At 47.2% G+C, this 12,876-nt stretch overlaps 2 protein-coding genes across 4 annotated transcripts in view; one reads left to right on the forward strand and one right to left on the reverse strand.

Moving 5' to 3' along the window:
• Positions 1-11,791, reverse strand: part of SLC22A3 (solute carrier family 22 member 3) — a 91,832-nt gene extending 80,041 nt beyond the window's left edge. For all 3 annotated transcript variants that reach the window (XM_028494782.2, XM_024122718.3, XM_028494783.2), the window contains exon 1: positions 11,351-11,791. In XM_028494782.2, the coding sequence (XP_028350583.1) occupies positions 11,351-11,785 (435 nt within the window). In that variant the 5' untranslated portion in view covers positions 11,786-11,791. The remainder of the gene's footprint in view (positions 1-11,350) is intronic.
• LOC112064644 (cytochrome c oxidase subunit NDUFA4-like) lies at positions 1,409-1,767 on the forward strand. Its single transcript, XM_055087411.1, is given in 2 exon segments — positions 1,409-1,502; positions 1,505-1,767. Coding segments are annotated over 2 exon segments (246 nt in total). The 3' UTR covers positions 1,657-1,767.
• Positions 11,792-12,876: the final 1,085 nt, after the last annotated feature.

Genomic DNA, 12,876 nt, shown 5'->3' on the forward strand with positions numbered 1-12,876 from the left:
CATACAATTTAAACGCAGGATTTTTCTTTTAAAATCACATTTATTTATTCACCTTCGTATGAGCCCCTACACCGCATCCCTCACGGTTCTCCTCTAGTGTTACACAAGCACCAGCCCCAAAGTTACTTTGTTTTATTAGAAGCACAGAAAAGTTAGAACACGGCAATCCTTTAAAAGCCACGTTACCGATCTCTCACCCACATAAAAAGGCATTAACTATCATTGGCCATACTTGTGTCACTGCCATTCTAGAAAGCTACACGAAGAACCTTAAGGAATTTTGCTATTTCCTCACAGAATAGAAATAAACTTCCTTTCTTGGTTATAGTTTAAGAAAAAAAAATGAGGAAAAATTGGAGAGGTTTTATTTCGTTTTGAAATGTAGGCAGTGTCTCCCCACCCCGCCCCCGATGGCCTTGGAGGGCTCAGCACTGCACCCTTGAACTGCTGCCAGCCAGGCGCCCATGTGCCCCTCGCTGACCTGTGCCCTGCACCTGTGCCCTGCTGCTCTCGGAGCCCAGCTCGGCTGATGACACAGACGTGCCCAAAAGTGCCAGGACAGCTGAGAAAGGCCTTTTCTGCACAATGGACGTCAGCACATAAAAATAATGGCCCCCAAGAGCCAGCCGTCCTGCTCCTTCCTGTCGCTTTAACGTTCCAGGTCGCATCCCCCAGTTAGGATCTGAGGCTGACAGAGTCCCCATGTAGCCAGGGGTCAGGGGGTGGCGGCTGTCCCCCTGCTCCAGAGGCCTGGAGCCGCTTTCTGCAGGGCCGTGACCCCCCTGGTGATTTGTCAGAGCCCGTTGGTGTGAAGGGGAAGAAGACAAGCCCTTGCTGGCTAAGTTCTGAAGAAGCAGCACTGTGCAAGGTTATCAATCAAACAAACACCTAAGAAGAAAACCTGTGAAATTTCTGTAACGCCTTCATACTGAAAACTACAAAACATTGTGAGAGAGACTGAATTCCGCCTAAGAAAATGCAGCAACACATCACGTTCAAATTACACCAAATACACCATGTTCAAAAAATCAAAATTGTTAAAATGGCCATTTTCTCTAAATTAATATACAGAATTAATGCAAAATAAAGCAGCACTGTTGAGGGGAAAAGAGCTTATTATAGTCTACAAAGGTCAATTTCAGGGTTGGCTGAGCCAAAGTTATAAAAGGGGTCAAATATTTCACTCAATCCCTTTCCCGTTCACTCATTAATTTAATCATGGGATTTATTAAATGCCATGTGATTTCACCACAGATATATACTAAACAGTCTCTGCCCCCAAGAAAGCTGCAGTCTAGGTCCTGGGTGACTCTGGACGTCCACTCCTCCTTGGCGCGGAGGCTATTTAGTCTCGGGCCTTGCAGGTTTGTTTGTCTCTCCATTTGGACTCAAGGCCTCTGTCGCAACCATGCTCTGCCAGATCATCGGTCAGGCCAAGAAGCATTCTAGTTTGATCCCCCTCTTTGTATTTATTGGAGCAGGAGGTACTGGCGCAGCACTGTACGCCTGCGCCTGGCATTGTTCAATCCAGATGTTAGCTGGGACAGAAAGAACAACCCAGAACCCTGGAACCCACTGGGTCCCAATGATCAGTACAAGTTCTACTCAGTGAATGTAGATTACAGCAAACTGAAGAAAGAAGGTCCAGACTTCTAAATATAATGTTTCACCATAAAGCTGCTTAAAATGAAGGTCTTCCAGAAGCCATCTGCACAATTTTCCACTTAACCAAGAAATATTTCCCCTCTAAATGCACGAAATCATGTTGGTGTATTTGTGAGACACAACTTGAAAAAAAAAAAAAAAAAAAAAGAAAGCTGCAGTCTGATGAGGAAGGCAATATATGTTCAGCACACAGAGAGGGTGGCTGGGCAGAGGAAGGAAAGCAGACCCCCAGAGTCGGGACAGGGAAGGTATTTCTGGAATAGGTAACTCTTAGCTGCATCTTTAGGGAAAAAAATGGAACATCCTCAAGAAGAAAGAGGAAAGGTATTTGGAGAAGAGGAAACAGCACGCTCACAGCCCAGGGAGGACAGCCAGGCATGCCCTGGAGGGGCTGCAGCAGGGGTGCCTGCAGAGGAGAGGGGCCCGTAGGGCCCTCAGGCAAGGTCATGGTGACTCTGTGTGCAGATCAAGGGGAGAACTATCTCGAAGGAACCAGCTTCCCTACCATTTCATCAGGTGCCTGCAGCCTCCAGGAAATACACCAAAATGTGTATTTGTCAGGGTAAGCTCACAGTAAGAGCTGTAACAAAACCCCCCCATATCTCAGTGGTTTAACACAAGAAAGTTTCTTTTTCATTAATTTCACATTCCCATGCAGAGGAGGTGGAGGGAAGGAAGATGGCGGTCCCCTCCCTGCAGGCTTCAAGCACTGATCTCCTTCCAGCCAAGGGCTTTGCTGTCTTTGGGGTCTCCAGGACTCTCTGCCGGCAGATGAGGGAAGGAAGCAGCAGGGAGATTGCAAGGAGGAAGGTTATTCTGGCTCCAGGTGAGTTGCTTCTCCCAACATCACTGACCAGAACACATCACAGGACCGCCCCCCACCAGCTGCAAGGGACATTGGGAAATACAACCTGGCTGTGTGTCCCAGAGGAAAAGTACAGGTGCATGTGTCTTTTTGAATTATGGTTTTCTCTGGGTATAGGCCCAGTAGTGGGATTGCTGGGTCGTATGGTAGTTCTATTTTTAGTTTCTTAAGGAACCTCCATACTGTTCTCCATAGTGGCTGTATCAATTTACATTCCCACCAACAGGGCAAGAGGGCTCCCTTTTCTCCACACCCTCTCCAGCATTTATTGTTTGTAGGTTTTCTGATCATGTGCCTCTTGGCCATCCGTATGCCTTCTTTGGAGAAATGTCTGTTTAGATCTTCTGCCCATTTTTGGATTGGGTTGTTTGTGTTTTTAATATTGAGCTGCAGGAACTGTTTATATATTTTGGAGATTAATCCTTTGTCTGTTGATTCACGTGCAAATATTTTCTCCCATGCTGAGGGTTGTCTTTTCATCTTAAAAAAAATTGTGGGACTCCTGTCTTGGGTAAAAGGACAGTGCTTCCATCCCAAGGTCTGCAGGGTGTGTTTGGGGGAGCTGGCACTTGCTTCACCCACACATAGGCTGTTCCACTTGTGATGATCTTGTCACACTCCTCATGTTGTAGTCTAGGGACCACCTGCAGGGGCTTTACATGCTTGTGAACAACGAAGATTCCTGAACCCCACCCTGATCTTTTGATTCCATGTCTGTGTGGGTGGGTCAAAGGAATACACATCAACCACTGCTCCAGAGGGCAGTCAATAAATGGCTACAAATAAATGATGACGAAGATGAGAGAATGTGGGAATAGAACATCCTTTTCCTCATATACTCCTCTTGGACTCCTCCTTCTCCTCTGGGGCTGAGGTCAAGGTCAGTGCACATTCTGCTTTGATTCACCCCCAGTCAATCATAAGAAGGCATCCCTTCACCACACCTGTTACCACTCTCAGTACATTACTGTCTCGGGGCAAGTCTCTCTGCCAGAACTCATTGGACAATTTTATCTATCTTTGTATTACCAGCCTAGCCCAGTGCCTAGCACATAACAAATGCTAAAGAAATTTCAATTGATCTGTAGCTGATAATCTAATAAATCAGTTGCCAGAAAGAAGCAGGAGATGCTTTTTCATAGTCTCATTCCTTTTGGCTCTGGGGTTCATACACACATCACTGCCTGGATCTGCCTGGCCATCCTGCTGCCATCACCAAGTAGCAGACACTGCTCACTCATTAAGGTCTTGCTTTCACTCCATTAAAAAAATCTGTTAAACTATTAATACACTTTTGTCATCAGCAGAAAGGACTAGTTATTTTGAGGGACTCTTGTTCAAAAAATGAGATTCAGCATAAAACACAATTTTTGTTGAATTGTTGGTGTTTCAGAAAGTAAGGGGAAATCATACACCTCTAATAAAAACAAACAACAATGACAGATTCAGCAGTTGTAGATGCACCAGGAAGTCTGGAAGGAAGAAAATGATTCCAGATCATGGGTGTCCAAGCTCAGAGAGAAGCAAGTGCAAATCCTCTCTGCAGGCAGCCAGGTTTCCCACAGAGACACTCAACCAGCTGGGAACTCACAACCAACACGTAACAAATGACAAATGAGAGATTCAAAACACCAAGGGCTTCAGGCAGTGTAATTACCAGATATAAAATATAGAGTAATAATATGTAAAACCCTTAAAGAAACTGAAAAATGGAAACACAAGAATGAGCAAAAAATAAGAGACTACCAATAAATGACCAGGGATATCTGATAGATAACAGATATAACTTTGATAAATGAAAAAGATAATTGCTGAAATAAAAACCCCAATGAATGGATTAAACAGCAGATTTGATACTGCTGAATAGAAACATTGTGATCTGGAAGATAGGTCAGAAAAAATATCTTAACCATCATATAGATATTGAAATGAGAAATATGAGAGAGAGGTTAAGACTCATGAAGGACAGAAAAAGAAGGTCCAACTTATGTCCAAGTAGAATCTCAGAAGGAAAGAACAGAGAGCAGAAAATGAAAAGATAATGGCTGAGAATTTTCCAGAACCTACCAAAGAACCAAAATTCACAGTTGAAAGGAAACACAACTGGTTCATTCAACAGCTATTTATTGAGTGCCTACTATATATATGTCAGACACCCTTTAGAGGCAATGCATACCAAGCTGGATAAATAAAAGAAATACCCATCTAGACACAACCCAAGAGATAAGGACAGTTAAACTGACAACAGATTTTTCAAAAGTAAAATGAGAGCTACAAGGCAGAACTAACATCTTCAAAGGGTTAAGGAAAAATAATTGGCAACATAGAACTATTTACCTAGCAAAACTATCTTTCAAGAATAATAGCGGACACTTCCCTGGCAGTCCAGTGGTTAAGACTTCACCTTCCAATGAAGGGGATGCAGGTTCAATCCCTGGTCAGGGAGCTAGGATCCCACATGCCTCGTGGCCAAAAAACCAAAACATAGAACAGAAGCACTATGGTAACAAATTCAATAAAGACTTTAAAAATGGTCCACATCAAAAAAAAAAAATCTTAAAGAATAATGATGAAATAAAGACATTTCCATATAAACAAAAACTGAGAACATTTACCACCTAGAGATACACACTAAAGAAAAAATGTTAAAGATCTATATGAAAAGGAAGGGGGGAAAAGAGATAGGGTATGGAATAATGAGTAGATAAAGTATAAGTATAAACCCAAGCATACATGATTTACACAAAACCCATAAATTAACAGTAAAGGAACAGACCTAGAATATTGGCTATTAATGCCTCTAATACAGGAGAAGTGACTGAATGAAAGTGTTTAAGATCTTAAATTGCTTAGGAGGAGGTTGGAGTATTAAATTTAGGTTTTGTTAAGTAAACTTAGCAAAATTTCAGGGGTAACCACTAAAAGAATTGAAGTAAACAATCTAAATTCCACAACAAGGACTACTATATAGCACAGGGAACTATATTCAATATCTTGTAATAATCTATAATGGAAAAGAATCTGAAAAATACATATATATAATGAATCACTTAGCTGTACACCTGAAACTAGCACAACATTGTAAATCGACTATACTTCCAAAAAAAAAAAAAAAAAAGGTAGAAAAGCTGGGGGAAAAAATCTAAATTGCAAACAAATAAAGGAAGGAGTAAACAGAATAAGAGAAACAAATTTAAAATCATTTTTTTAAAGGAAGGGAAAAAGCATAAAAAGAACAAGACAAAGAAAAAAATGGTATAATAAGCCCCAATGTACCAATTATCACAAGAAATGGTGAACAGGCTAAGCATAGTAGTTAAATGCAAAACCAAGTTATATACATTTTATAAGAAACCCATCTAAATTATTAGAACATAGGAAGTTTGAAAGTAAAGGATAACAAAAGATATAGCAGACAAATATTAACCAAAAGAAAGTAGGAGTAGCTAAATAATATTATACAAAGTAGACCTCGGGACAATATACATCATGGATTTTAGACAGAGTACCAACACTATAATAAAAGGTTCAATTCACTATGTAGATTTTAAAAAATTCTAAATTTGTATGCACATACATCCAATCTCATGTGTATAACTTTTAAAATCTGCTGGAAATATAGGGAGAAAATGACAAACCCCCCAACACAATGGTAAATTTCAATACTCTCTATGCTTGCTAGACCAAGCAGATGGAAAGTTAATTAAAATGTAGAATATTGTAACAACACAACTGACAAGCTTCAAATATTGGACATCTATCTATAAAACCCTACACCCAATAGCTAAAGACTGCACACTCTTCTCAAGCATGTATGGAATGTTTATAAAAATTGACCTCCTAGAAAGCCAAAAAGAAAGTTCCAATAAAATTCAAAGAATCAGTATCAGGGACTTCCCTGGTGGTACAGTGGATAAGAATCCACCTGCCAATGCAGGTGACACGGGTTCGATCCCCGATCCGGGAAGATCCCACGTGCTGTGGAGCAACTAAGCCTGCGCACAACAACTACTGAGCCTGCACTCTACAGCCCGTGTGCCACAACTACTGAGCCCACGTGCTGCAACTACTGAAGGCTGCACGCCACAACTACTGAAGCCTGTGCTCCTACAGCCCGTGCTCCGCGACGAGAAGCCACTGCAATGAGAGGCCCGCGCACCACCACGAAGAGTAGCCCCTGCTCTCTGCAACTAGAGAAAGCCTGCGAGCAGCAACAAAGACCCAACGCAGCCAAAAATAAAATAAAATAAAAAAGAGAGAGACTTAAAAAGTAAATGGTAAAAATAATGGTCAATAGAATACTTAGAAAATAAAGTCAAATAATTATTTAAAAAAAAAAAAGAATCAGTATCATTCAGACCACGTTCTCTTACCACCCAAGGTTAAATTAGAAGTCAACAATTAAAAGATAAAAAATCAATGTATGTTTAAAAATTTTAAACAAATATCTAAATAAATCATGGGTCAAAGAGGAAATGATGGAGATTAAAAATACCGAGAATGGAATAATAATTAAAACCTGCATTTCAAAACTTGCTGGGTGTAGTCAAAAAAAAGTACACAGAAGCAAATCTATAGCTTTAAACATTTATACTAGAAAAGAAGAAAGGCAGGAAAGAATTGAGCTAAGCAGCTAACTTAAATCGGAAAAAAAGCACACCCATAGTAAATCCAAAAAACCAGAACAAATAATAAACAGGAAGATAAACAACAAGGTCCTACTGTATAGCACAGGGAACTATATTCAATATCTTGTGATAAACCATAATGGAAAAGAATATGAAAAAGAATGTATATATGTATAACTGAATCACTTTGCTGTACAGCAGAAATTAACACAACATTGTAAATCAACTATACTTCAATAAACTAAATTTTAAAAAAAATAATGCAAACTAAAAAAAAAAAGAGGACAAACTAATGAAATAGAAAATGAACAATACCATAGTTGGTCCTTTGAAGTAATAATAAAACAGATGTTCTCTTGGTGAGGCTGATTCAGCAAAAACCAGAGAAAGCACAAATAATATTAAAAATAAAAACAGGGCTTCCCTGGTGGCGCAGTGGTTGAGAATCCTCCTGCCGATGCAGGGGACGCGGGTTCATGCCCCGGTCCGGGAAGATCCCACGTGCCGCGGAGCGGCTGGGCCCGTGAGCCGTGGCCGCTGAGCCTGCGTGTCCGGAGCCTGTGCTCCGCAACGGGAGAGGCCACAACAGCGAGAGGCCCGTGTACCGCAAAAAAATGAAAATAAAAATAAAAACAATATAAAAGTAAGATCTTTCTCAAGTGCTCAGAGCAAATCAGAGACTCAGCCCAGAATAAAACTTGGGCCTGGCTAAACTCCTTTCTCCAGTATTCATGGCGGTGTGTTTCCATGCTTGGCAAATAGTAAGGACCGGATGCTGATAACACTAATCTCTGGGGTTGGCCTCATGTTGTGGGTTGGATATGCAGGAAGCAAAGCAGAGACATGAGAAGCACTGGGACAGCCCCAGAGATCGCAGCAGCCTCCGTTTTCTTCAATGGGTCAGCCGCTTCCCTCAAATGGACTTTCATTTTTTGTGTGTGGGAGAAAAATTATCTAGAAAGGGCAATTCGGTCTCTTTTTAATGATGTTCTGAGGCCTGGTTCCTAGTGAGAGAGGAGCTCTTTTGTGCCCCCATCCAGGGTACACAGGCAAGCATTTCAAAGTCGTAACACGAATTTCAGAGTCTCACTCCCTGGGCAATGACGTGAAATATTTGGGTGGTAAAAGGGCTCGGACTTCTCCACGTCACATCATGCTTTCTTCTGCCCAGTGTCTGACAACCAGATAGGGCTGAGATTCAGACGTTAGAAAAGTCTGTGCTGAGGTCATTAAATGTAGGTGAAAAATCCACTGCATCACCTTGAGCAGGAGAAACCAGAGGGGGAGCTGCACTGAAAGGGCCCTGCGCTTCGCACTGACTTCTGACTTACCTCCTTGGCGCTGTTTCTCTTTGTAAGATGAAAAAAGGGTGGATGAGGCTTAAGTGCCCATATTCTGCAACACTCACACCGAGAGTACAGACTGCCGTTCCCACGATAGGGAAGCACAGCCTCCTCATCTGCAGTGGATCATGTTCCGGACCATGAAATGAAATAAAGTGACACGCTGGCCAGAGGACCAGGATAGTAACTAAGTAAACAGGAAGGTTCAGCTAGATTTCTTGCAGGTTCTAAAGTGTGAGTGATCTGGTATCATGTTGTGTGGACCTGTTTCAAGGACTTAGAGCACTGCCTGGAGGAAAGGAGACGGATTCACAATCAAGACCCCCGGATCTGAACGCACCTTGGCTACATAAACGGTCTGGGACGCTAGTGGGTCCCTTCGCACCTCCTGCCCTCAGGTTCCTCTTCTAAAAGCCGGGACAATGCTGTCTCCCCCGCAATGGCGCAAGGATTAACTATAACAGCCGTATGTTGCCATTCTGGAATCTGGTCTCCCCTTCTGCGTTCTGAACTCTCCCAAGTCACCCCCTTTCCATAATTCATATGTTAGATTTCAAGTCTCTGAAAACACACTGGGTATACGGTGTGAGCCAGAGATGGGTCACGCTGACACATATGAAAGAACAAACACTAATTGCGTCATATGCAAAACCAAAGACAGTAATATATTAGCTGTGCAGAACTCTGAGCGGGAAGGAGTTGTTCTGGATGCTGAACTTCCTGAACAGATAGAGGGTTTCCTCTCAAGAATCAAAACATTGAAACAACAAACCAGAAGAAGCAAACAATTTAGAACAACAACAACAAAATATCTCTCCAATATACTTCTGAAACTTGTCAGAGGCCTTAAGGGAGCATTCTGAAGAGCATTTTCCTTTTCCTTGAAGATTTTTATCATTGTTCTGAGCACACTGAGAACAGCCATCCGGTGATGACACTGATGGCACTGGTAAGACTGTACAGGGTTTAATCCAACCCCTGATACTACAGATGAGAAAGCTAAGCCCAGAAGGGTGAAGCTCTCCACCCAAGCCACACAGCCAGATGGAGACTGTGCCAGGACCAGGTCTCCTGAACACCCACCTTCCGCAGTGCCTGTTTAGACCTTCATAAGACCAACTGTCCCTCCTTTGAAATAACCCTGGAATGCTTGAAACAACCCTGGAACCCCAGAATGCTTTTAAAGTACCTGTCTGGACACTAACTTAGAGACGTTTATGTCTCCCTTCTCTGACGTCTATGGATCATGCTTGCTCATGGAAACCCCACTGGCGTGTGGGTTCATTTGATTCTCCATTTGAGATCTCTATGTCTTCAAAAATCAGGCGTCTACTCCCCGAGCAGCGTCCTCTGGTTTGCCTGGAAAGTCGTACTAAGCAGCCACCTAATGGATACAACTCAAAGGGAGTACCAGTGATAACACCCTCTCCCACCCAAGCCCACACCCTATCCATTTCAAGAGTGAAACCCCTAACAACAAGACCACCACAGTTTATAAAGCAGTCCCGATCATGACCCACGAATTCGGTAGAAATTAAAGTACCCCAAACACACATACACATGGCCTTTCTGGGCTGCCATGGGGTTTGATCTCTAAAGCACATAGCAGAGGACCACACACAGTGTGCTAACACACAGAACATGCATAACCTCAAAGACCTACAATCCCAGCTTCAGAGAGACCAGGTCACCACCCGACCAAAGAACACCCTTAACAGGCAAAAGAGGCACTGCGAACTCTGAAGCCGCTGTTTCCGCCATTATTCAAGTAGGTGCTTAAAAATTCTTTATGACAATAAATTAAAGACAAACACTTTTCTCTCCCAATTTGCCTGGGCACATTCAATCGCCTGTTAGAAATTAAATTGATCCATGCTTGCGGCAAAGTTCAATAAAACTGCTCATCGCTTCCCTGCAAGCGCAGTGGAGGCCGTCCCTGAAGTCAGAACTCACCAAGATGAAGATGCGAACAGCCAGCCCAGCGCAGCGCAGAAACAGCTCTGCCGCCAAGGGTGAGGGCACCTAACCCCAAGGCACTGCCAGCTCAAACGTAGCCAAAAAACCGTGGGGACTGTCCCCGCCCGACCCCAGCAGCTACCCCCCAATAAGTGGGGTGTCCACTCTGGATGCCTTACAGCCTCTTCTGCCGCGTTCCTGTCATTTATTATAAGGAAAAAAAAATTTTTTTTTAATTCAAAACCTCAGTTTTCCCAACTGCTCTCAAATGTTGCTCTTTGCCCCAAAGCAGTTTTGCCAAAATCATGCTCCCGGGAAAGCCTCGACCTTTGTCCTTTTGCATTTCAGATAATCATCTGGGCAACCAGAGAGAGTTGGAGCTGCCTTCAAACGTTGGTTCCTCCTTTCCTTCGCCCCCTGGGGACCACGAGCCGGCGCGGACCTGCTCGGCGTCGCTCGCCCCGGACACTGCGGTTCTCTACCCGCGTCCACCCGTCATTTCCAACTACTGCGCACACACATCTCAGAGACAACGAGCACCGTACAGGATGCTTCGATCCCTGAGGAGGAGTGTGCGAAGCATCTTAGCACTTGGCTTCCAGGGCGGTTTTCCTTCACACCTAAACCGAAGCACCACTCCGTTGCCTCACTAGCAGAGAGAGAGCGAGAAAGCGAAGGCACTGCGCGGGCAGTTACGTCGCAGCACCACGCTTCCAAGCGCGGCATGAACCCGGTCGGTCCCCAGAGGTAACCGACAGCTCCCGGCCTCCGCGGACCTTCCCGGCGGCCGGCTTCACCGACTCCCGGCGTCCGCGGGGGCTCCGCGCGCCGTCCGCTCCCGGCCGGCTTTCGGCGGCGGGGCGGGCGCGCCCGGCGCGGGCCCGGGCCCTTACCTCGCTGATGATGGTCGAGTGGGCCTGGGCGTACCGCCAGCCCCCCCGGCACGGCACGAGCGGCGCCGAGCGGTTGGGGAAGGCGGCGAGCGGGTCGGCGCAGCTGAGCGCGCCCGGGGCGGCGGCGCTGGCGTTGGCCGCCTCCAGGAGGTAGCGCTGGCAGCGGCCGTCGCCGCGGCGCTCGGAGGGCGCGGGGCCGAGGCGGGGCGGCGCCGTGCGGTTCCACTCCTCCTCGGGGCTCCAGCCGCAGCGCTCGGCCAGCGCGGCGGCGCTCGGCCCGCGGCACCAGTAGTGGTCGGGCTGGCTGCCCAGGAAGACCACGCCGACGAAGAGGAAGGCGAAGGTGACGCCCGTCAGGCACAGCAGCAGGAACACGCGCCGCTGGAAGCGCCCGAACTCGCCGGCCCGCTGCAGCGCCTCGTCGAAGGAGGGCATGGTGCGCGCCGCCCGCCCGACTCCCCGAGCGCGTCCTGCCGCCCGCCGCCCGGGCCTCCGAGTGAGCCGCGGGCCGCCCGGCCGCCTCCCTCCCCCGCCGCCTCCCCCGCGCACCCGCCTCACGCCCCTGGGCGCCGCGCCAGCCGCCGCCGCTCCTCCGGCCCCGGGGCCCCCGCCCGCCGCACCCGCTTCCGGTCCGGGGGCGCCCGCGGAGGTCCGGGCCGCGCTCCCGGGAGGCGCCGCCGCGGGGTCGGGGTGGGCGCGCGGCGGGGCGTGGGCGGCGCGGCCTGGCGCGGAGCTCCATTCGGTGCTTTGCCAGCAGCCTGTTCTGCGGGCGGTCCCGGATCGGGCTCCAGAGAAGAAAGTTCAGGGCCAGCCAGCGACTCCCAGGCTCCTGGGACTTGGTCTCTAGGTGGTCCTGGGTGCCGCCTAAGGGACCGACGACGCGCGCGCTGCGGGTCCCGCGCCCGTGCCGGCGAGCCCCCCTCCCCCACACCCCGCCAGTTCTCGTCCCTTGGGTGAGCAGAGCCGCCCGGCGCACCCCTGGGGCCGGGCAGCCGGGTCCCAGAGCAGCGGGCCGACTGCAGAGCTAGGACCACGCGGGGTTAGATTTGGGCGACATCTCAGAGAGCGTCCAACTTTTTCAAAAGAGCAGCTGGGCAGCCCACAGGGGTGTGAGGCGTCTTGTTCAGAGTCCTGGAGTTCAAAGTGAGAACAGACCTCGGCCCCTTACAGGTTCCTTTAGCCAAGGCCTTCGCTCTTGGCCCTGAAGTCGCCCAGAAAGGGTGTTTGTTGGTTGGTTTCACTCGTTGTTTTTAGCTCCCTTATTCGCTCCAGAGATCCGCAGAGCTGTGTGCGATCTGGCGTCCTGGCCTGTGCTCCGCGTCCGGGCTGCTGTGTCCACGTCCACACTCGGATGCCCTCCCCGGGCTGGGTTAAAAGCCCCTTCGCGGCTATGCGGTTCACGCCTGCCCTGCTAACAGCGCCCTCCCTGCCCTGGCCCAGCCTCCCCGCTCAAGACGTATCTTCTGAGAATTTCTCCAGCTCTTCTCCCCAGAACCCCACCCCAGCCGTCCAAAAAGCGTTCTACC

The sequence above is a fragment of the Physeter macrocephalus genome, chromosome 10 (assembly GCF_002837175.3).
Source record: "Physeter macrocephalus isolate SW-GA chromosome 10, ASM283717v5, whole genome shotgun sequence".
Classification (NCBI taxonomy): domain Eukaryota; kingdom Metazoa; phylum Chordata; class Mammalia; order Artiodactyla; family Physeteridae; genus Physeter; species Physeter macrocephalus.